The following is a 24,034-nucleotide window of genomic DNA, read 5'->3' as shown; positions in this document are numbered from 1 at the left end:
GAGGTCGATTTTGGTGCCCACCATGCCAGGAAAGGGAGGCTTCCAGGTCAGACAGACGAGCCGGGTTAATGTGTGAGAGAATACCCTTGCTCACACAGAACGTTTTCTCTCTTTTTTCATCATCTAGGCTTGCAACTGTTACTGTTACCTCCCAACCAGCAGACAGAAAATGGAGCAGTTCATACCTAATGGGCAGATTTGTAAAAGTCATGGCTGTAGAAGAATGCAAACTGGAGCTGCTCAGGGTGGGATGGTGCAGATGCCACTAATACACAGAAATGTTCTTCTTCCCCTCTCCCATACCCCTGCCCTCCAGGGTTTGTCAGGGGACCCAGACTTTCTGGGAAGTGAATATTAGACAGGAGTTACAGGAAGTAAGGAATCCCTTCCATTGGCACCCAAAAGCCAGCAACTGTGGTTTGAGTTTCAAAGTGCATAGTGCTCAGGTGTAGACTCAGTAGAGATGCTGCCAGTGCCGCGTGCGAGGCGGGCCAGCCAGCTGTGATGGCTGCCCTCACGCTGCCTGTCTCACCTTCAGTGAGTTCACTGATCACTTCCCTGGATGATTTTCAGAATATTATAATTATATCTTTCAGATTAACTTTTTTAAGAAGGGAGCAGAGATGTTTTCCAAACGTATGGACAGCTTTTTATCCTCCGTTGCAGACATGGTTCAAAGGTAATGCTGCACTCCGGCCGGGTCTTGTGTGCCCCTTGCCTTTCAAGCTGATCTGACATCTCTGGGAGGTCACGGGGAGGGTTCTAACTGTGGAGGGTCGCACAGAGCCTCTGTCCACCCCAGAAATGCTCGGTAACAGTGCCTTTGCCTTAGCTGCCAATATTCATAAATATCTGGGGCACATTGGCAGAGTTTTCTCCAGATCTCTTGTTGTGAATATTGGAGTTTCACATGTCACAAGCCTGGGAACCCAGCTTAGCTTTGCTGTGGTTTTAGAAGAGCTCTTGACTTTCTTTGAGAGTACGTGGCAGTAGCAGATGGAAGTGCTGTCACTTTTCAGGAAACTGACCAGTGCATTAATTTATAATAGGTAAAGGAGGGATAGAGCCTTTTTGGAATTAATTTTAAAAACTGTATTTGCTTATTTTAAGAAATACAACATCACTGTCTTCAGTAGTTGAGTAACTGCCACACTAACTGGAGGCTGTGGGCGCCCTGCCGCCCGCCCCTCCCCAGCTTCCATGACGGAGCTCTGAGGGGGGGCCCCGGCCCCTGCAGCCTCAGGCTTGGTCCATCCAGAGCACAGCGTGGGCTTCCCAAGTGCTTGCCACGAGTTCTGGAGTACAGAAATAGGTCCGTGTGTGTGTGTGTGTGTGTGTGTGTGTGTGTGTGTGTGTGTGTGTGTAGTTGACAAATAGACAAAATGGAAATAATGAATAGGAATTTTATTTCATGTGGATACACGAAGAGAAAGTTGCTCATTTTCTTGAAGATGTTGCATTTCACCACACCTCATGAAGGCTAAACAAGGGAATTGATCTAGGTAGAAGTCTATCTGAAATGCTCCAAAAATAATCAGTCCCAAGAAAAACCAGTGCTGAGCATTGAGACAGATGCAAAGCAAGTTGAGAGCATATACCCCTACCTGAAAGTCACTGAGCTGTTTAGCTCTGAATAATTGGCAGCAGTGAGTGATGTAGCTTTTATTTATAATTATGCTAGAAACCAACTTGTGAAATCTGATTGCAGTTTCTTGCCTTTTAATTTATTTGGTTCTTAGCCCCTGGGAATGTTAGGAGGAGGTAGAAGATGAGAGGCTATTAAATGGTCACTTTGTAAAAGTATCCTCCGTCCCTCATCTTTCACTGTCTCTTCCTCATCCTGCTTTAACTCTCAGAATTCCTCGCACTTCTGTGTTTCTGGAAGAACCATCTATGCCTCAGTTTTTTTCACACACCTGATTATTTTCTGAATGGGTAGCAGGACATTTGTGCGCATGCGTGTGAGTTGCCATGGTTTCCTCTTTCTGCAGATCCTAGAGCCTCTGTCTTCCCTTCTTGTCAGCATTTCCATTAACCATTATTAGGCCAACCCAAGTATAGCACCAGCCATCCTGAGAGAACCACAACCCGGGCATTAACGTCAGGGTCTGCGCCCGGGCTACATGGCCTTCTCTGTGCAGGCTGGGGCTGGTTCTGTGAGTTACCCCCTCTGTCTGACAAGCTGTATTTAGTTATGGGGTGACAGGCAGCTGGTGGGGTTTCCAAACTGAACCTTGCAGCACTTGATTCAGATAGCTAAAGTACTGTTTTGAATGCTATTTTTTCCTGTAATTTTAAATTTCATGTTGGTGAGTAAATATGACCACTTTTCTCCAAACCAAGGGATGGTTTTGCTGCCGCATTGCCATGCATGAGCAGCCAGCCCACCCAGGGAGGCCTCAGAGCAGGATCTGGTGGTGGCCCTGAAGCTGTGCAGCCCTTCCCCGGGGGATGATGCCACAGGTGCTCTGTGCTTTCAAGGTGGGAGTGGATTCAGAACCCAGTGGTGGGAATCCAGACAGCGTGGCATGGTTTCCAGCCACCCTGCAGAGCTTTCTTTATTCCCTAACCCTATAGTGATACAGTTCTACCTTTCTGCGGCTCATATCTATATATCAACAGATATATATAATTTTATATATGTGTGCGTGTGTGTATATACATGCTTTTTTTTGTTGTTTTATCTGTGAAGAGAACCAGTTGAAAGCAGTTAATTTTGACCCTGTTCCTTTGGTTGCTGAGAACCTTGGATGAGCTCCCAGTGTTTGAGCCTGAGTCTGTGTGGGGTGGGGGAGGGGAAGGCAGGGCAGCTACTAAAAATCTCCTGGAGTTGTACGCAAGAAGCCACGTTGGTGCCCGTGTCTTTCTGGGGACAGGATCCTTCTCTTGTATCACATCTTCAAAGAGGTTTCTCACCCATAAAAGCTGACCCTGAGCTCTTGACAGGCTCTTGGTCCCTCCTTCCCCTTCTCTCCTCCCCCGTTCTATGTGCTGAGCTTGGTCTTCCACGTTCCATTCTCTCAGCCGGGGCAGTGAAAAGCAGGTGAAGCTAATGAGGTTTGTCCTCCAGCTTACCTGTCTTAAGGCAACCAATGGTAGAGTCCCTCATCATCCCAGTCAAATGTCAGAAAAGCCAAAATCGAGCTGCATTAAAGAAGAGGGGCTGACCAGGAGCAGTGGCTCACACCTGTAATCCCAGTACTTTGGGAGGCCAAAATGGGTGGGTCACTTGAGGCCAGGAGTTGAAGACCAGCCTGGCCAACATGGTGAAACCCCTTCTCTACTAAAAATACAAAAATGAGCTGGGTGTGGTGGTGCATGCCTGTAATCCCAGCTGTTTGGGAGGCCGAGGCATGGGAATCGCTTGAACCCAGGAGGCAGAGGTTGTAGTGAGCGAAGATCATGCCACTGCACTCCAGCCTGGGTGGCGGAGCAAGACTCTCTCAAGATGAATAGATTAGATAGATAGGATACATACACACATAAATACATACATACATACATACATACATACATACATACATACATACATACATACATAGGGGGAATATGGAATGTCCAAGCCCAACGTTCCTTACCTACAGAAGAGAGAGAATCCTGAGGTGCTCATGTGGAGAAACACTGGCCCCCTATTTGCTTCTGATTTTAACCTTGTGGTTGCCGTGTCTCCTGTAACACAGTGCAGAGGAACACCTCCTCTAAATTGTGATTTCTCAGATGGATGGGCCCCGTTGGGCAGATTGTGTTTAGCACTTTGTAACCAAGACTGTCACTACTGGGTGGGGTGGCCTGGTGAGGTCTAGCTCGGTAGGGGAAAAGGGCAGCCACCATTTCCACACCTCAGCACACACCTCCATGAAAGCCAGGGGCTAATGTCCCAGAGCCAGGCCATCCGCCCACTTACCCCTGTGTGGGCAGCCTTTGGCCTGCTAGCCTAGGAAGCCTCAGGGCAGAACTGTGGCTGTTAAAAAAGGAAAAGCATTGCCTTTGGCTTTGTTGTTGCACCTTAGTACCACTTTCTGGTCATTTTCCTGTCACCACCACTCCTGCCTAAACCAAGAGCAGGGGAGGCATGACTACCATTTCATTCCTTCCTTTATGGAACTTGCTTAGGCTGCCTGTGTGAGCAGCCCTGGAGGATGGGCTTCTCAAAGCTTTTCTCCAAAAATTTCCATCAACGGTGCTGAGCATGGATATCTCTGTCCACAGCAAAACTATTTAGCTGGGTTCAGCCGGGCGCAGTGGCTCACGCCTGTAATCCCAGCACTTTGGGAGGCCGAGGCAGGCGGATCACAAGGTCAGGAGATCGAGACCGTCCTGGCGAACACGGTGAAACCCCGTCTCTACTAAAAATACAAAAAAAAAAAAAAAAACAAAATTAGCCGGGCATGGTGGCGAGCGCCAGTAGTCCCAGCTACTCGAGAGGCTGAGGCAGGAGAATGGCATGAACCTGAGGGGCGGAGCTTGCAGTGAGAGGAGATCGCGCCACTGCACTCCAGCCTGGGTGACAGAGCGAGATTCCATCTCAAAAAAAAAAACAACAACAAAAAAAGACTGTATAGCTGGGTTCAAGCATAGTTCAATGGCATTCCTTAGGTTCTGTTTTAAAACAGCAGTCATATAAACACATTTACTACTGCAAAATTGAGTCCCTGTGATTCATAGTTTTCAGGGCCTAAGGGTAGAGGGTTGTGGCCCTGTAGGAGGCTGGCAGCTCCATCTGTAAGGCTGGAAGCTTTGCGGGGGTGGAGTGATGGCTGCCAGTGGCTTCTTAGTAGTGCTGGGTTGGCCAGCAGTGAGTAACTGACCCAACACCTTCTGTCTTAAGCATTCAGGTAGAACTGGAAGCCGAGGCGGAAAAGATGCGGGTGTCCCAGCAAGAATTACTTTCTGTTGATGAATCTGTTTACACTCCAGACTCTGATGTGGCCGCACCACAGATCAACAGGAACCTCATCCAGAAGGCTGGTTACCTTAATCTTAGAAAGTGAGAACGCCACCGTCTGCCTCTTTTTCTGAAATCGGTTTTCCCTAAGAGGTGGCTGAAAAGCAATCTTACGTGCCTCATTAAAGTCGGAGGGAGGTGGGCGGGTGAGACTGGGAAGAACTCCCATCACAGCAGCCCTGCCACTTGCAACACAGGAAACCTCTGGGGCCCAGGCGCCAAACTGCACTAAGAGATGGGGCTGGAAACGAGTCCTCTAAGAGCCTGGTGCTGTGGACTCTGGTCACTGTGGCCATGTGCAAACAGACCACTCTTTAACTGTTGCCGTCCTGGACCACTGACAGTTTTTATCCCCTCATGCCACTTCCCCGACATCAGCTGGCAGATGAGAGCCATGTGCTCGAGACCTACCTGCAAGGCCGGAGGCAAGGTCAGGCGGCTTTTAGAGTCAGTTCGATTCATACTGATTGAGTCACACATTTACCACTCAGGTCTTTAAGTGTCCGTTTTGAATGGAAGGGATGATCAGGTTTAAGTATTTCTGTGAGCAGAGAGGATATTGTCATGGTGTGGTGTGAAAAGCACTGACTTTGGAATCAGACATCCCAGCTGGGCTGAGCCTTGATCTCTTCATCTGTAAAATGGAGCTGATAACTGCACCTGCTTTACGAAGTTAGATTGAATGTGGTCATCCCTCCCAGGCAGTGAGCACTCAGATGTCAGCCGTTGCCATTTGGGGAAATTATTGGGGCAGGAAACCCAGTGCCTTTGGACATAGTTGCTACTCAGTAAATACTGAGCCAAGTAAATGTGTTTGATAACCCCCAGTGGAGGGTCCATGGAGAGGAACTGCCAGCTGTTACCAGGCTGGAGTACCTCTAAGGTCTGTGAACTTGCAGCGATCACAAGCTAAATGTCCCCTGTAGTTCTGCAGATGTAGAAAACCTACCGGGTTCTGTCGTTATTTGCCAGGAACTAGATTTTCCTTTTGTAAGCTGCCCACAAAACAAGAATGACCTTCAATTACAGCAAAACCCAATCTGTTGAGAGCCTCCTAGGACTATAGGGTGGGTGCTGTGGGCTAAGGCAACCCTGACTAGATTCAGAGCAGCTCAGCTCCAGGTGTCAGAGAAATGATTCTCCAGGTGTTCAGTCCTTAATGGTGTTGGACTCATTCTAGTTGCATCTCCTGGTTTAGTAGTCAGCATGTGGCTGCGGTGCGGGGAGTCGGCCCTGGGACTGGTGTCTCACTTGGAAGCAGAGCCTATGATCTCCCAGATCATTCCAGCTAAATTGTACTCTTCTGCTGCTCTTTCCACTTGAATGGGCAGTTTTGCTTTAACGATATAAAGAAACACATTATTTCTAAAATGCCACCAGTACCCATAACAAGGTAGCAAGACTTGGAGGTGGCCGCTGGTGCTTTCTGGTACTAATGGGCTTTTTAAAACACAACTCACAGCAAAACAGGGCTGGTCACCACCACCTGGGAGAGGCTTTATTTCTTCACCCAAGGCGGGAATCTCATGTGTCAGCCCAGGGGAGCCGTGGCTGGAGGTTTGATCCAGGACCTGGACAACTGCTCAGTGATGGCCGTGGATTGCGAAGACCGGCGCTACTGCTTCCAGATCACTACGCCCAATGGAAAATCGTATGTTTCATGAGTTTTATTTGGGAGGAGAATGAGTATAGTGGTTCCACCCGTGCCAAGGGCCTCCTAGTTCATTCCTATGTGCCAGCCCTCTGTGGGAGAGGCCCCAATCTGGGTATTGTTGACCTTTCAGGAGGATGATTTTCTGCTCTTTAAACAAGCCCGCATGACCCATAAGGGATCCAGCCTGCCTTATCCCATATGGAGATAAGTGAGGGTTTGTCTGTGGCTTTGGAGAAGAGATGACCTACATGTGTGAGACAGCAACAGAAGTCGTGCTTGTTAGCACAGATTCTCAGAGAGAGAAGGCTGTGGCTACTCCTAGCCTGTTGTAAAGAAGCATTTGTGTTTGGATTGTGGCAGGGGAGAGTAACTATTTTGGTAAGGACGACCTTCCTGAGAAGGCCATTTTTCCAGCAGAAGCAGGAGTTGTGAGAAGTGTACTCCACTGCAGCAGTATCGTCGGCTGCCAGGCTGTTCCCACATGTCCTGTGTACCTGAGGGGCCCCAAAGAGGTGGTACTTTACCAATCCGCAGCCTGTGGCCATTCACAGTAGATCCCATCCCAGTGGGATCCCCTCTCAGAGCGGTGGTTTTTAAACTGCTCCAAGGAGTTCAGGGTCCCATGGAGGGGCTTCAGGGTCCCATGGAGGGGCTTCAGGGTTCACCTGCCTGGGGAGAGGAGTGGCCCTGCCCGTCATCAGAGCCGCTCTTCTCACACTGCATTCTATTAAGATTTGACCTGAACAGCAGGGGTAGGGGTGGGGATGGCATTGGGATGATGTCTCTCCTCCCAGCTTGGCAGAGCAGCTTTAGACCTCATCCTTCCTGCTTTGGTGATGGGAAATGACCTGGGAATGGAGATTCCTGGATGCTCATCATGGTCCTTTGCAGTTACCTCCTCTGGGCCTCACTTTCCTCAGATATAAAATAGGGATAAGATCTATGTTACTCCATCTGCCACAGATGAGAGGAACAAGGGAACTGGCAGATGTGGGGTCTCTTTAAAAAGTTAAAGCCTTGGCTGGGTACAGTGGCTCACGCCTATAATCCCAGCACTTTGGGAGGCCGAGGCAGGTGGATCACCTGAGGTTGGGAGTTTGAGATCAGCATGACCAACATGGAGAAACCCCGTCTCTACTAGAAATACAAAATTGGCTGGGCACATTAGTGGTGGCGCATGCCTGTAATCCCAGCTACTCAGGAGGCTGAGGCAGGAGAATCGCTTGAACCTGGGAGGCGGAGGTTGTGGTGAGCCAAGATCACACCATTGCACTCCAGCCTGGTGCAACAAGAGCAAAACTCCATCTAAAAAAAAAAAAAAAAAAAAAAAAAAAGTTAAAGCCTTCACAAAGGTAGGGCAGTATTACTGTTACCTTATTCCCGGGCCTCCATACGCAGCAGACTTTTCAGTTCTGGGAAAGGAGTGAATGGGCTGCCAAGTCCTTCTTTGGGCATGGTTTGAGGAGTGGCTGGGCTTGGAGTCCTGGTCATCTTGGATCATTAGAGGAGGTCAACAGATGGATCTCACTGTACAAACACAGACTTGGGCTAGAAGATCCGAGTCCCGCCTTCTCATTTCATAGATGAACATGCTGAGGCCCAGGGAAAGGGCCATGTTTGTCCAAGATCACATAGTGAATCAGGGCAGAGCCAGACCTACAAGCCCATTTTCTTTTTTCTTTTTCTTTTTTTTTTTTTTTTCGTTTGAGATAGGGCCTTGCCCTATCACCCAGGCTGGAGTGCAGTGGCACAGTCACCACTCACTGCAGCCTCAGCCTCCTGGGCTCGATCGATCCTCCCACTTCAGCCTCTCTAGTAGCTAGGACTACAGGCACACGCCACCACGCCCAGCTAATTTTTGTATTTTTTGTAGAGGGGGTTTCACCATGTTGCCCAGGCTGGTCTCGAACTCCTGGGCTCAAGCCATCCTCCTGCCTCACCTTCCCAAAGTGCTGAGACTGCAGGCGTGAGCCACTGCACCTGGCCCTGGAACCCCATTTTCTTTCCCTCTCATCATGCTGCCTTCATGGCACTTTTCCTCCCACACCCCAGCTAAGTTCAGTTTATGTAGAGAAATTCCCAGTCACTGAGATCGGGGAAGCACTTAATTACTTAGACACTTTTGTTTCAGGGGAATAATCCTCCAGGCTGAGAGCAGAAAGGAAAATGAAGAGGTAAAAATTTTGTTCGTCATATTTCTTTCCTAACGTGGTGGGTGACTTTGGGATTCAGTGTTCTTTTTTAATGTCCTCTACAGTGGATATGTGCAATAAACAACATCTCCAGACAGATCTACCTGACCGACAACCCTGAGGTAATTATCAGCCACCGGCACCTCAGCCCTTTTCTCAACCTGGAAGGTAAGCGTCCACCTCCTGGGACTGAGTGTGTCTTCCTGTGGATTTTTAGGCAGTCGCGATCAAGTTGAATCAGACCGCTCTGCAAGCAGTGACTCCCATTACAAGTTTTGGAAAAAAACAAGAAAGCTCATGCCCCAGGTAACTAAAGGACAAAGAAAAACTAGCTTTTGTGGAGCCAAATTATTGATTAGGAATATGAAATGAGTTGTTGCTTAATCCACACAAACCAAGGCATGTTTTTCAGCCTGTTTAACAGAAGCAGTAACGATGGCTGGGAAAGGTTAAATACCTGCCTGTGTTCACACCACATTGTGAGTGGTAGAGCCAGGATTCAAGCCTGTCTGATGTCAGCATCCCTGTCCTTTCCACTGGACCATGCTGCTGCAGTCCAAGCAAACAGGACGTGCATGGAGGGTCCTCCTAGTCAGGAGTTCTCCCCACATTTTCTATCAGTGTCAACAAAGTAAAGGAACGAAAGCAAAAATGTTTTTAAAAAATAAGGAAAAAAAAATCGCCTTTTATGTATCCCATGTTAATGCCCACGCCTTATCTGAACATACAGTGATAGTTTTATACGTACATTTATTTTGTATTTGCACATACTTTTTTTTTTTTTTTTTACTATTTCTACATTTTTCAGAATTGTTCCTTTTAGTAACTACACCCTATTCCATCATTTATTTTTTTACTTACTTATTTTTTAATTTTTTCGAGACGGAGTCTCACTCTGTCACCTGGGCTGGAGTGCAGTGGAGTAATCCCGGCTCACTGCAACCGCCACTTCCCAGATTCAAGTGATTCTCCTGCCTCAGCCTCCCGAGTTGCTGGGATTACAGGCGCCCGCCACCACACCTGGCTAATTTTTGTATTTTTAGTAGAGATGGGGTTTCACTATGTTAGCCAGGCTGGTCTTGAACTCCTGACCTCAAGTGATCCACCCGCCTCAGCCTCCCAAAGTGCTGGGATTACAGGCATGAGCCACTGCGCCTGGCCCATCCTACCATTTATTAACCATTGAATATTTAGGTTATCTCCCTGGCATATACTGTTATCATTTAGAGCAAACATTTTCATGCATACAGCTTTCCTCATTTTGAATACTGCTTTAGGATTTATTCCAGGAATCCTACCTTTTGTCTTAATGGGAGTTTCCATCTGGTTAAATAGTAGAGGGTTGTATTTTCATACTAATGAAAGCCTGGCATTAAAGGGTAAATTAAAATTACGACTATATTTGGTGTTCATCTTTTAGTGGCATGGTAGAAAGAACCCCATTACATTTTTTACAAATATCTAATGACCCCAGAAGGAAGTCATTAGGAAACTCAGTGGTTAAGTAACTTCCCAGAATCTGTGCAGTGTGGAGCCAGCGTTCACATGCCGGGCACGGGGTATCTGAGAAGGAATGGGAGAAGGTAAGGCCAGAAAATAGGTTTGAGTCTAACTGGAAAGACCTGGGTGCCCTGCTTAGGAGTTACAGGCAATGGAGCAAAATGGAAGGTTTTGAGAAAATGGGCGATGGTCAGAACCAGGGTTAGGGAAGACTATTCTGTACCTGAGTAGGATAAATTTTAGGATACAGGTTGTAGGAAGAAGGGGAGAGTGCAAGACCCAGTAGGATGTTGATGTAGTAGTAGCTGTGAAGCAGAACATGAGAACGTAAACAAATGTTTTTAAAAAAGAGGAGAAAGAGGCAACAAATCCGAGAAACATTTCAGCACCGTAACTTAAGGATTTAACAGTTGATACAAGTAGCATGCTTTATGAAATGGAACTCTAAGGAAGACACTATATGAAAGGAAGTGGAACTAAAGATCCAGTCAGCGAGGGTTAATCCCGTAGCCTTCTCCTGGGTAAATGTATGTCTTCTCTTTGTAAAGTTACAAAAATGTTTGATGTGCACAGTGGAGGGAATACCAGACCTGCAGTTAAGAGACATGGGTTCTAACGATATCTCTGCCTTGTGTTATACACAGCTAGATGTCCCTGAGTAAGTCAGTAAATGCTCTGGGCCTTTGTCTTCTCAGCCTTGTGACATACAAGGAACTAGCTAACCTCCTAGGACCCTTCTAGCTCTGATATGCCATCTCTCAAGGGTGTTGATGGATAGTTTAGGGGGGTTTGGAATTAGAAGGTGTGACAGGTTTCCTAAAAAGACAATTTGCAGCCTATATTTAATTATTCAGTAACTGATTTTTCCCCCTATTCTAGAATAAGAAGTCACATTCTTAGACCAAAAGGACCCCACAGAAGGGACACAGAAGACGCCCTGGGGGAAAAAAAAATGACTCTAGCCAGCCAGCTGAATTAGCCCAGTGATTGGATGGGTGACAGATGTGGCTGCCAGATGGCCCCAGAGCTGTGGGGAGAGGGATACTATCTCTTTTAGGGTCAGCCCACTGAGAATAAAGCAATGTTTTGATGACAGTAGGGGGGAAAGAATCAGAGAAATTGTGTTCTTGGGAACAAACTGCTATTTACTTCTAAGCAAGTACCATGTGTGGACTTCCCTCATTCTGCAGTTACTATATATTTGCTGTTCATTCATTTATCCAGCTACTCAACAAACATTTGAGTATCTACTATTTGCCCAGGCCTGGCCTAGGTAAGAAAACGCAGGGATTACTGGGGAGAACAGGCAAAAGGTAAGCACAGGCTGAGTTAAAATGAGGGAAGCACTGCGATGTTAAGGAGACGAGGTGCTGTCATGGAGGGTGAAGAGACCTGTGCAGGGCCTGGCTGTGAAGATAATATTCAAGCTGCAAAGTGAAAGACAAGACGCAGCCACTCTTGCAAAGAGCCAGAAGTAGTGTATTCTTGGTAGCAGTTGTGGAGGTAACAGGACAGAGAAGAGCTTAGTGTATCTGAGGAACTGAAAAAAGGCAGTGTAACGGGACAGTGCAGGCAGAGGGAGATCATGGGACAGGATGAGGGCGGGTGGGGAGGGAGGCAGGGGTCGATCATGAAGGAAGCATGTGGGGAGCTGTGGAAGGGCTCTGAGAGGTGCGTGTTTGTGATGGAGACAGAGATACCCACTCTCCGTTTTCCAAAGTTAGTTAGCTCTGGCTGCTCTGGAGAGCACAGAACAGAGCAAGTCCGTAGCCAGTGAGGAGGCGTCCCAGCAGCCCAAGAGATGATGATGGTGGTTTAGACCAGGATCACGGCAGAGATGAAAAGTAGATGGATGTGGACTTACTCTGGAGGTAAACCCTATGGGACTTTTGATGGATAAGCGTAGACGGAAAAGGACAGATCAAAGGATGACTCCAGTTGGAGCTGAACACCTGGGCAGATGGTGTTTTTTAAAGAGAAGAAGAGTTCAGTTTTGGACATGTTAAGCATGAGAGGCCTGTGAAACATCCCAAATGAGTTGTCAAGCAGTCAACGGATGATACAGGTCTGGAGTGCAAAGAAAACGTCTGGTCTGGGTGTATGAATCGGGGACTCATAGCACTGAACAGCAGTGGATGAGGTCCTCTATGGGAGAAAGGAGAGGGAGGGGAAAGCAGAGCCTGCAACAGAATCCTAAAGAACTCCAGCATTTAGGGTAGAAAAGGAGCCTGCAAAAGACATTGAGAAGGAACATCAAGAAAGGTAGAAGGAAACTCTGTAAAATGTGGCACCAGCAGAAACCGAGAGGAGAGTTCAAGGAGAGATCAGCTGTGTTAGATGCTTTTAAGTCAATTATGATGACTGCGAAGTGTCCATTAGAGCTGATGACATGGAGATCCTGTACAGGTGAAACTTAACATCATGTCACTCCTATGTTCAGAGTCTTTGGTGGCTCCCTATACTGTTGTGTCAAGTTCAGACCCCACCTGACGGTATAAGGGCCCTCTACAACCTGGCCTCACCCTATCTTGATTGTTATCTCCCCCCTTTGACTCTCTGGGGAGCCAAAATCTTAGACTCACTTTCTCCCCTTGAAGCTTCTACTCATAGCTTTCTCCAGTGCTTACCACTTATTATATCACAGCCCTCTCTTAAAGACAGGATCAAACAGATGTGACTGTCCCATTTAGGGTTATTGAAGCAGTATGACATCCTGGAGATGCACTCTCCTGGCAGTAAGGAGACCCCTGTTTATAATCTGGCTCACCCACCAGGTAACTGAGTGCCTTCAAAACTGCTCAATTTCTCCAGAGGCCTCAGTTTCCTTTTCTGTTAACAATGGAGGTCAGACCAAGTGGTCTCCAAGGGCTTGCCTTGCAGTGACCATCTACAAGCCTATGTACTGTTTCATCCACATTCCAGTCATTATGATCATTTGTCAAATGCCTGTTGTAAAGTAGTTTGATACACTACATTCAGTTATTGACATGTTTGAGAAATAGGAAAATATTGACATATCAAATGAACAGAAAGATCACTGAGAGCTTTCTAAGGTCCAGGCAATGAAAGAAATCAAAATACATTGATATTCTTTGCCCTTCAAAGGAGTTTATAGTCTGGCTGGGGAGAAAAGATTTTTAAAATGTTGAAAAGTTAAATTACAGTATTCTGAGACTGGAGGAGAAGAACATGTTGGTTCCTGATTAATCTGTCCGCAGAGAGCACAGTATTTGATGGGCCACGATGTCAGCAATGAGTGTGGGCACAATGCGAAGCTCAGGAGGCACACACGGCTGCAAGACTGTGCCTGTGACTTACTGAGAAGAATCACAGGAGTTCAGAGGAGGGAGGCGGGGTGCCGGCTGGCCTAGTGGATAAGGAAGAATTTGAGCTGGGTTGGGAGAGTTGGGTGAGCAGCAGAATTGGGATAAAGATGGAAATAAGGAAAAGCATGTGGTATGTGTGGTATAGCTCTTGTAGGGGGTGCATTAAAGGAGTGGAAAGGGAGGCTTTTGGGGAAATTAGAGTCAGATGGTGATTAAATGCCAAGCCAGGACCTTTGGTTCATTCAGCTAACATTTTTTAGTGCCTACTATGTTCCAAGAATACATATGATTTAGCTATAGCATAGGCCCTCCAAAACCTGCCTCACAGAGAAGGATACAGACAGAAAACTAGTAACACAGTGCAGGATGCTGTGCAGCAGAGAGAACTGCAGGAAATGGGGCAGACTGAAGGTTTTTAGCCAAGGATATGAAGGAAGTTTGAAGAAGGTTTATTTGTAGAATGGATTAAGGGATTGAGGTCAATCTTTTCCCCTTGTATTTTCATTCATAAAAGTCACCTCAGACTTCAACAAGTATTCACTTGATTATAAAAGCGTAAGGTTAAGGGAATTGATTTTTTCCCCTTCAGCCAGAACCTGAAAAATTCAGAGATGGAAAATGAAAATGACAAGATTGTTCCCAAAGCAACAGCCAGTCTACCTGAAGCAGAGGAGCTGATCGCGCCTGGAACGCCGATTCAATTCGATATTGTGCTTCCTGCTACAGAATTCCTTGATCAGAACAGAGGGAGCAGGTATGGGCTGAGAGAGGTTATCTCTGGGAGAACTGAAAGTAAATTTGAGGTCTCTTGTGTCCCCCCCTCCACCACCAAAGACTGTTGCCTTTCTGACTTGCAGTTCAAGTGTTAAGTGCCCTTCTAGCTGCAGCTGTCTTGTTTGTTCAACTCTGGCTATTCCCCTAGGCGTACCAACCCTTTTGGTGAAACTGAGGATGAATCATTTCCAGAAGCAGAAGGTAAGTGACTAGTTTGGTGTCCTTATTCTTTCCTCTGCACAAAATGACAACGGCCATTGAAATAAGATGTGAAATCATGTTTTAGAGAGCTATGATTAGGAGTATGAATTAAGATTTGTTGTTCTGAAAGTTTAGTAAGATATCTGCAGTGGAGGCAAGTCTTGGATAAAAACTGAGGGGTAGCTGAAAGACCACCTACAGCTGTTTCACCATTAGCCATAGCGTTTTTGTAGCATAGCATAGAAATGTTGTGAAATCTGAATCTGTTATCACATTCAAATGCAGTCTTGGTGAACTGGAAATATGCTGTGTCATTTTAGAAAACCAAAAGCACAAATAACTTGTTCTTGAATTTGAAGATGACACAATGATATTTAAGTCTTTCAAATTCAAATTTTTGGTTTTTTACATTCTTATAATGTACTTAAGAACGTATCTGATGGCCGGCGCGCTGGCTCATGCCTGTAATCCCAGCACTTTTGGAGGCTGAGGCAGGTGAATCACCTGAGCTTAGGAGTTCAAGACCAGCATGGGCAACACAGTGAGAACCCCGTCTCTACAAAAAATATATATATATATACAAAAATTAGCCAGGTGTAGTGACGGGCGCCTGTAATCCTAGCTACTCAGGAGGCTGAGACATAAGAATCACTTGAACCTGGGAGGCGGAGGTTGCAGTGAGCTGAAATCATGCCATTGCACTCCAGCCTGGGCTACAGAGTGAGACCCGGTCTCAAAAAAGAAAAAAAAGAAAAAACCTTCTTTGGTCTTCTAGTTATGGTTGCTGGGAGTCAGTTTTGTCAAGTTATGCGCCACTGTCAGCAGCCAGGACTGACTTCCTTTAGGCTATGAAACATCATCACTGCCTTTCAGTAATACCCATGAAGTATGAATTGCATGAGACCCAACATGAGATCTTACATCCTGCAAATAAAATTTCTTTTCTAAGAGGACCTTATCAGTGGGCCAAAGTAATGAATTTTCTATTGTCTAGTGAACTCACTCTTTTCAGAGAAAAGGTACAATGTAGTCACCTAGAGTTTCAGCATTAGAAGGATGTTCATCTGGTACCACCATCATTTCATTTTATAGATGAAGAAAAGCCTTTCTAGTCTAATGAAGTAGTTCCAAACAAACTGACAAGATGTAGACAAATGGAAGATGCAGACAAGTGGAAGATGCAGAGCTTTGGCAATATTGGGCTTATAAAAGTGGTATTGAGAAATTTTGGTAGAAAGTCCTCCACAGAAAGCAGGCAAAACTAGCACATCTGACCCTGGTATGCAGATCAACAGCAGCAGGAAGTAAATGAGATCCTGAGCAGAAAATGCTGTCTTCCAGATTCTCTTTTGCAGCAGATGTTTATAGTTCGGTTTTTGGGATCAATGGCAGTTAAAACAGACAGCACTACTGAAGTGATTTATGAAGCGATGAGACAAGTATTGGCTGCTCGGGCTATTCATAACATCTTCCGCATGACAGAATCCCATCTGATGGTCACCAGTCAATCTTTGAGGTACATTCAGTTTTATTTATTTTCAGACTTTCTTATGGCTTCAGCTAATTCCCCTTTTAAGGCTAATGCACCCATCTGAAATGTTAGTACTGGAATGAAGAGACTACTCTTGCTTTTGCCCCCACTACTTTTTACATAAGATAGATAGCCTAGAAAGTGCTCCCTTAGAGACAAGAACTGGTATCTTCAAAAATTCAGTGGTGAGTGAATACTGTTGTTCACAAAGATGCCATCACACTAGACTTATTCTCTATATTATAGCTCAGAGCTTGAAAATGGAAGTTTTTTGGTTTTGCTTTTTTTTTTCATTTCTGAGAGTACTATTTATAAAAAATAATGGAAAAAAACTTTAAAATCTGCCTAAATAACTAACTTGGCCATCACAGAGAGAGCAGGCCATATTAACTACATGATTTAGTGTTTCAGGTAATATGATCTGGGTTTCAGATATGACCAAAATCCTGGTTATGAACATGGGTGTATGATACTGTAGCCACGGGTAGCATCTGCAGCAAAACTAGCCTGAACTGAGATGTGTTTTCAGTGTTAAATACATACCAAATTTCTAAGATTTAGGATGTAAAACATCTCACTAATTTTTTAGGTTAATCACATGTCTGGTAATATTTTAGATATACTGGATTAAGTAAAATTAATTTTATCTGTTACTTTTCACTTAATGTGGCCGCTGGAAAAACTTCGATGACATATAAGGCTTCCATTACATTTCTAAGGGACAGCACTGCTTTAGAGCCAGAATGTCTCAGTTTATTCCTGGCTTCGGCATTTCTTAGTTATGTGACCTTAAGCAAATTTTTGAGCCTCTGTACCTCAGTTTTTTCAGCTGTAAAATGAAAGTAACTATTCACACTCTCCACTGTTGTCATGAGGAATAAATGTGCTAATATATGTAAAACATTTACAACTCACTGGCACATGAAAAGTGCTCAATGAACGTTAGCTTCAAAAAAGGTAACTAGGACTATAGCAAAAATTAGGATATAAAAATTAGGATATAGCTTCTTCCATTCATTAAGCCCATCCTTTTCATTTATTATGAACCTTATCTGAGAATTAAGTTCTTATTAATAAAACCTTTTCTTTCACTATGTCCTGGACCTTTTACAGAAATGGGCTCATGGTTCTTATAATCCTATTGGTCCTGGAATAATTTCCACCAAAAAGATCAAAGGAAAATATATGTAAAAGTACTGTGAAAAACCACAGCACATCAAAGTGAAAAGAAAAACTACAGAATGGGAAAAAAGTATTCACAAATTCTATCTAATATGGATGTAGTACACAAAATATACAAAGAACTCTTATAAAACTCAACAGAAAGACAACCCAATTAAAAAATGGACCAAGGACTTGAAATAGACATTTTTCCAAAAATCATATACAAATGGCCAATGAGGACATGAAAAGATGCTATGTGTTACTAGGGAAATGCAAAACAAATCCACAATGAGATATGTCACTCCATATTAAGATGGTGCGTGCACGCATGCACACTGTCTCACAGATGTTTATATATACGATATATATATCGTATACGATATATATATCGTATATATATCGTATATATATGATATATATCGTATATATATTATATATATGATATATATATGATATAATGATATATATGATATATATGATATGATATAATGATATATATGATATATATGATATGATATATATGATATATATGATATATATGATATATATATTTAATGGAAAATAAGCGTTTAGCAAGGATGTGAAGAAACTGGAACCCATTGCTGGTGGGAATATAAAATGGTTCAGCTGCTGTGAAAAAATAGTTTGGCGGGCTCCTGGGTAGTTACCCAAAAGAATTAAATACAGGTGTTCAAACAAAAACTTATACGCAAATGTTCATAGCAGTCCTTTTCGTGATATCCAAATGGTGGAAATAATACAAATGCCCAACATCAAATGAATGGATCAACAAAATGTGGTAGAGTTGAGCATTCCAAATCTGAAAATCTCAAATGCTCCAAAATCTGAAACTTTTTGAGTGCCAACTTGATGCTCAAAAGAGATGCTCATTGGAGCATTTTGGATTTTGGGATGCTCATCCTGGTAAATATAATGCAAGTATTCTAAAATCTGAAAAAAAAGCTGAAATCCAAAACAATTTCAGATACAGGATACTCAACCTGTATATATATATATATGATGGAATACTATTTGGCCTTAAAAAGGAACAAAGGACTGATAAGTGCTACAACATGGATGAATGATGAAAACATTGTGCTAAGTGAAAGAAGCCAGGTACAAAAGACAACATACTATAGGGTTCTGTTTATATGAAATATCCAGAGTAGGCAAATCCATAGAGACAGAAGACAGACTAGAGATTGCCAGAGGGTGGGAGGAGGAATGAGTAACTGCTTAATGGGGATGGAGTTTCCTCTGGGATGATAAAAATGTCCTGGGACTAGATAGTGGTAATGGCTGCACAAAGTTATGAAGACACTAAACATCACTAATGATAAATCTGACGTTATGCATACGTCACCACAGTAAACATACCCCTGCAGTGGAATAGGTTCTGAGACCATTTAGAGGTCACACAGAAAATCAGAAGATTTAAAAAGAAAAATTGATTCCCAGACAAGATGCCTGAATAGGAACAGCTCCAGTCTGCAGCTCCCAGTGAGACCAACACAGAAGGCAGGTGATTTCTGCATTTCCAACTGTGGTACCCAGCTTATCTCACTGGGACTGGTTAGACAGTGGGTACAGCCTATGGAGGGCAAGCAGAAGTAGGGTGCAGCATTGCATTACCCAGGAAGCACAAGGGGTCGGGGAACTCCCTCCCCTAGCCAAGGGAAGCCATGAGTGAGGGACAGACCTATCCAGCCCAGATACTAGGCTTTTGCCACTGTCTTTGCAGCCCGCAGACCAGGAGATTCCATCGAGTGCCTACACCACCAGGGCCCTAAGTTTCAAGGACAAAACTGGGCGGCCATTTGAGCAGACACTGAGCTAGCTGCAGGAGGATTTTTTTCGCACCCCAGTGGCGTCTGAACATCAGCGAGTCCGAACTGTTCACTCCCCTGGAAAGGGGGCTGAAGCCAGGGAGCCAAGTGGTCTTGCTCAGTGGATCCCATCACCACAGAGCCCAACACACTGAGATCCACTGGCTTGAAATTCTCACTGGCAGCACAGCAGTCTGAAGTTGACCTGGGATGCTCGAGCTTGGTGGGGGGAGGGGCATCTGCCATTACTGAGGCTTGAGTAGGTGGTTTTCCCCTTAGAGTGTAAAGAAAGCCACCAGGAAGATCAGACTGGGCTGAGCCTGCCGCAGCGCCATAAAACTGCTGTAGCCAGACTGCCTCTCTAGATTCCTCCTCTCTGGGCAGGGCATCTCTGAAAGAAAGGTAGCAGCCCCAGTCAGGGGCTTATAGATCAAACTCCCATCTCCCTGGGACAGAGCACCTAGGGGAAGGGGTGGCTGTGGGCGCAGTTTCAGCAGACTTAAATGTTCCTGCCTGCCAGCTCTCGAGAGCAGCAGGTCTCCCAGCACAACGCTTGAGCTCTGCTAAGGGACAGACTGCCTCCTCAAGTGAGTCCCTGACTCCGGTGGTTCCTGACGGGGAGACACCTCCAAGCAGGAATCGACAGACACCTCATACAGGAGAGTTCCAGCTGGCATCTGGTGGGTGCCCTTCTGGGATGAAGCTTCCAGAGGAAGGAGCAGGCAGCAGTCTTTGCTGTTCTGCAGCCTCCGCTGGTGATACCCGGGCAAAGAGAGTCCGGAGTGTACCTTCAGCAAACTGCAGCAGACCTGCAGAAGAGGGGCCTGAAGGAAAACTAACAAACAGAAAGCTATAGCATCAACATCAACAAAAAGGATGACTACACAAAAACCCCACCCAAAGGTCACCAGCATCAAAGACCAAAGGTAGATAAATCCACAAAGATGAGGAAAAAGCAGCACAGAAAGGCTGAAAATTCCAAAAACCAGAATGCCTCTCCTCCTCCAAAGGATCACAACTCATTGCCAGCAAGGGAACAAAATTGGACAGAGAATGAGTTTGAAGAATTTACAGAAAGAGGCTTCAGAAGGTGAGTAATAACAAACTCCTCCAAGCTAAAGGAGCATGTTCTAACCCAATGCGAGGAAGCTAAGAATCTGGATAAAAGGTTATAGGAACTGCTAACTGGAATAACCAGTTTAGAGAAGAACATAAATAACCTGATGGAGATGAAAAACACAGCACGAGAACTTCGTGAAGCATACACAAGTATCAATAGTCAAATCGATCAAGTGGAAGAAAGGATACCAGAGATTGAAGATTAACTTAATGAAATAAAGTGTGAAGACAAGATTAGAGAAAAAAGAATGAAAATGAGTGAATAAAGCCTCTAAGAAATATGGGACTATGTGAAAAGACCAAACCTACATTTGATTGGTGTACCTGAAAGTGACAGGGAGAATGGAACCAAGTTAGAAAACACTCTTCAGGATATTATCCAGGAGAACTTCCACAATCTAGCAAGACAAGCCAACATTCAAATTCAGGAAATACAGAGAACACCACAAAGATACTCCTCGAGAAGAGCAACCCCAAGACACATAATCATCAGATTCACCAAGGTTGAAATGAAGGAAAAAATGTTAAGGGCAGCCAGAGAGAAAGGTCACATTACCCACAAAGGGAAACCCATCAGACTAACGGCAGATCTCTCTGCAGAAATGCTACAACCCAGAAAAGAGTGGGGGCACACATTTAACATTCTTAAGGAAAAGAATTTTCAACCCAGAATTTCATATCCAGCCAAACTAAGCTTCATAAGCAAAGGAGAAATAAAATCCTTTACAGACAAGCAAATGCTGAAGGATGTTGTCACCACCACACCTGCTTTACAAGAGCTCCTGAAGGAAGCACTAAATATGGAAAGGAAAAACCAGTACCAGCCACTGCAAAAACATACCAAAATGTAAAAACCATCAGCACTGTGAAGAAACTGCATCAACTAACAGGCAAAATAACCAGCTACCATCATAATGACAGGATCACATTCACACATAACAATATTAACCTTAAATGTAAACAGGCTAAATGTCCCAATTAAAAGACACAGACTGGCACATTGGATAAAGAGTCAAGACCCATCAGTTTGCTGTATTCAGGAGACCCATCTCATGTGCAAAGACACACATAGGCTCAAAATAAAGGGATGGAGGAAGATTTACCAAGCAAATGGAAAGCAAAAAAAAAAAAAAAAAAAAAGCAGGGGTTGCAATCCTAGTCTCTGATAAAACGGACTTGAAACCAACAAAGATCAAAAAAGACAAGGGCATTACATAGTGGTAAAGGGATCAATGCAACAAGAAAAGCTAACTATCCTAAATATATATATACCCAATACAGAAGCACCCAGATTCATAAAACAAGTTCTTAGAGATCTACAAAGAGACTTAGACTCCCACACAATAATATTGGGAGACTTTAGCACCCCACTGTCAATATTAGATCAACAGGACAGAAAATTAACAAGCATATTCAGGACTTAAACTCAGCTCTGGACCAAGTGGAGCTAATACACATCTACAGAACGCTCCATCCCAAATCAACAAAATACACATTCTTCTCAGCACCACGTCACACTTATTCTAAAATTGACCACATAATCGGAAGTAAAATACTCCTCAACAAATGCAAAAGAACAGAAATCACAACAAACTGTCTCTCAGACCACAGTGCAATCAAATTAGAACTCTGGATTAAGAAAGTCATTCAAAACTGCACAACTACATGGAAACTGAACAACCTGTTCCTGAATGACTGCTGGGTAAATAAATAATGAAATTAAGGCAAAAATAAATAAATTATTTGAAACCAATGAGAACAAGGACACAACATACCACAGTCTCTGGAACACAGCTAAAGCAGTGTTTAGAAGTAAATTTATAGCACTAAATGCACACAGGAGAAAGTGGGAAAGATCTAAAATTGACACCCTAACATCACAATTAAAAGAACTAGAAGGTTGGGCACCATGGCTCATGCCTGTAATCCCGCCACTTTGGGAGGCCAAGGCAGGTGGATCACCTGAGGTCAGGAGTTTGAGACCAGCCTGGCCAACATGATGAAACCCTGTCTCTACTAAAAATACAAAAAAATTGCTAGGTGTGGTGGCAGGCACCTATGTAATCCCAGCTACTGGAGAGGCTGGAGCAGGAGAATCACTTGAACCCAGGGAGGTGGAGGTTGCAGTGAGCTGAGATCATGCCATTGCACTCCAGCCTGGGCAACAAGAGCAAAATTCCATCTCAAAAAAACTAGAGAAGCAAGAGTAAACAAATTCAAAAGCTAGCAGAAGACAAGAAATAACTAAGATCAGAGCAGAACTGAAGGAGATAGAGACACAAAAAACCCTTCAAAAAATCAATGAATCCAGGAGCTGGTTTTTTGAAAAGATTAACAAAATTGATAGACTGCTAGCCAGACTAATAAAGAAGAAAAGAGAGAAGAATCAGACACAATAAAAAATGATAAAGGGGATTATCACCACTGATCCCAGAGAAATACAAACTACCAACAGAGAATACTATAAACACCTGTATGCAAATAAACTACAAAATCTAGAAGAAATGGATAAATTCCTGGACACACACACCCTCCCAAGATTAAACCAGGAAGAAGTCGAATCCCTGAATAGACCGATAATAAGTTCTGAAATTGAGGCAATAATTAATAGCCTACCAACCAAAAAAAGCCCAGGACCAGATGGATTCACAGCCACATTCTACCAGAATTACAAAGAGGAGCTGGTACCATTCCTTCTAAAACTATTCCAAACAATAGAAAAAGAGGGACTCCTCCCTAACTCATTTTATGAAGCCAGCGTCATCCTGATACCAAAACCTGGCAGAGACACAATAAAAAACCAAAATTTCAGGGCAATACCCCTGATGAACATCAATGCAAAAATCCTCAACAAAATACCAGCAAACTGAATCCAGCAGCACATTAAAAAGCTTATCCACCATGATCAAGTCGGCTTCATCCCTGGGATGCAAGGCTGGTTCGACATACGCAAATCAGTAAATGTAATCCATCACGTAAACAGAACCAATGACAAAAACCACATGATTATCTCAATAGATGCAGAAAAGGCCTTCGATAAAATTCAACACCCCTTCATGCTAAAAACACTCAATAAACTAGGTATTGATGGAACATATCTCAAAATAATGAGCTATTTATGACAAACCCACAGCCAGTATCATACTGAATGGGCAAAAACTGGAAGCATTCCCTTTGAAAATTAGCACAAGACAAGGATGCCCTCTCTCACCACTCCTATTCAACATAATATTGGAAGTTCTGGCCAGGGCAGTCAGGCAAGAGAAAGCAATGAGGGTATTCAAATAGGAAGAGAGGAAGTCAGATTATCTCTGTTTAAAGATGACATGATTGTATATTTAGAAAACTCCATCGTCTCAGCCCAAAAACTCCTTAAGCTGATAAGCAACGTCAGCAAAGTCTCAGGATACAAAATTAATGTGCGAAAATCACAAGCATTCCTATACACCAATAATACACAAACAGCCAAATCATGAGTGAACTCCCATTCACAATTGCTACTAAGATAATAAAATACCTAGGAATACAACTTACAAGGGATGTGAAGGACCTCTTCAAGGAGAACTACAAACCGCTGCTCAAGGAAATAAGAGAGGACACAAACAAATGGAAAAACATGCCATGCTCATGGATAGGAAGAATCAGTATCGTGAAAATGGCCATACTGCCCAAAGTAATAGTGCTACTCCCATCAAGCTACCACTGACTTTCTTAACAGAGTTAGAAAAAACTACTTTAAATTTCATATGGAACCAAAAAAGAGCCCGCATAGCCAAGATAATCCTAACCAAAAAGAACAAAG

The 24,034-nt window shown here is 44.2% G+C and overlaps 1 protein-coding gene across 2 annotated transcripts in view; it reads left to right on the top strand.

The window, feature by feature from the left end:
• APPL2 (adaptor protein, phosphotyrosine interacting with PH domain and leucine zipper 2) overlaps positions 1 to 24,034 on the top strand; it is a 62,975-nt gene that overhangs the window by 31,827 nt on the left and 7,114 nt on the right. For both annotated transcript variants that reach the window (XM_004053800.5, XM_004053802.5), the window contains exons 9-17: positions 597 to 679; positions 4,829 to 4,987; positions 6,408 to 6,596; positions 8,731 to 8,773; positions 8,857 to 8,913; positions 9,009 to 9,097; positions 14,207 to 14,371; positions 14,540 to 14,592; positions 15,934 to 16,108. In XM_004053800.5, coding sequence (XP_004053848.3) covers positions 597 to 679; positions 4,829 to 4,987; positions 6,408 to 6,596; positions 8,731 to 8,773; positions 8,857 to 8,913; positions 9,009 to 9,097; positions 14,207 to 14,371; positions 14,540 to 14,592; positions 15,934 to 16,108 — 1,013 coding nt within the window. The remainder of the gene's footprint in view (positions 1 to 596; positions 680 to 4,828; positions 4,988 to 6,407; positions 6,597 to 8,730; positions 8,774 to 8,856; positions 8,914 to 9,008; positions 9,098 to 14,206; positions 14,372 to 14,539; positions 14,593 to 15,933; positions 16,109 to 24,034) is intronic.

The sequence above is a fragment of the Gorilla gorilla genome, chromosome 10 (genome assembly GCF_029281585.2).
Source record: "Gorilla gorilla gorilla isolate KB3781 chromosome 10, NHGRI_mGorGor1-v2.1_pri, whole genome shotgun sequence".
Taxonomy (NCBI): domain Eukaryota; kingdom Metazoa; phylum Chordata; class Mammalia; order Primates; family Hominidae; genus Gorilla; species Gorilla gorilla.
The sequence above is the reverse complement of the archived record's forward strand: the minus strand, read 5'-3'. Positions and strand labels throughout refer to the sequence as shown.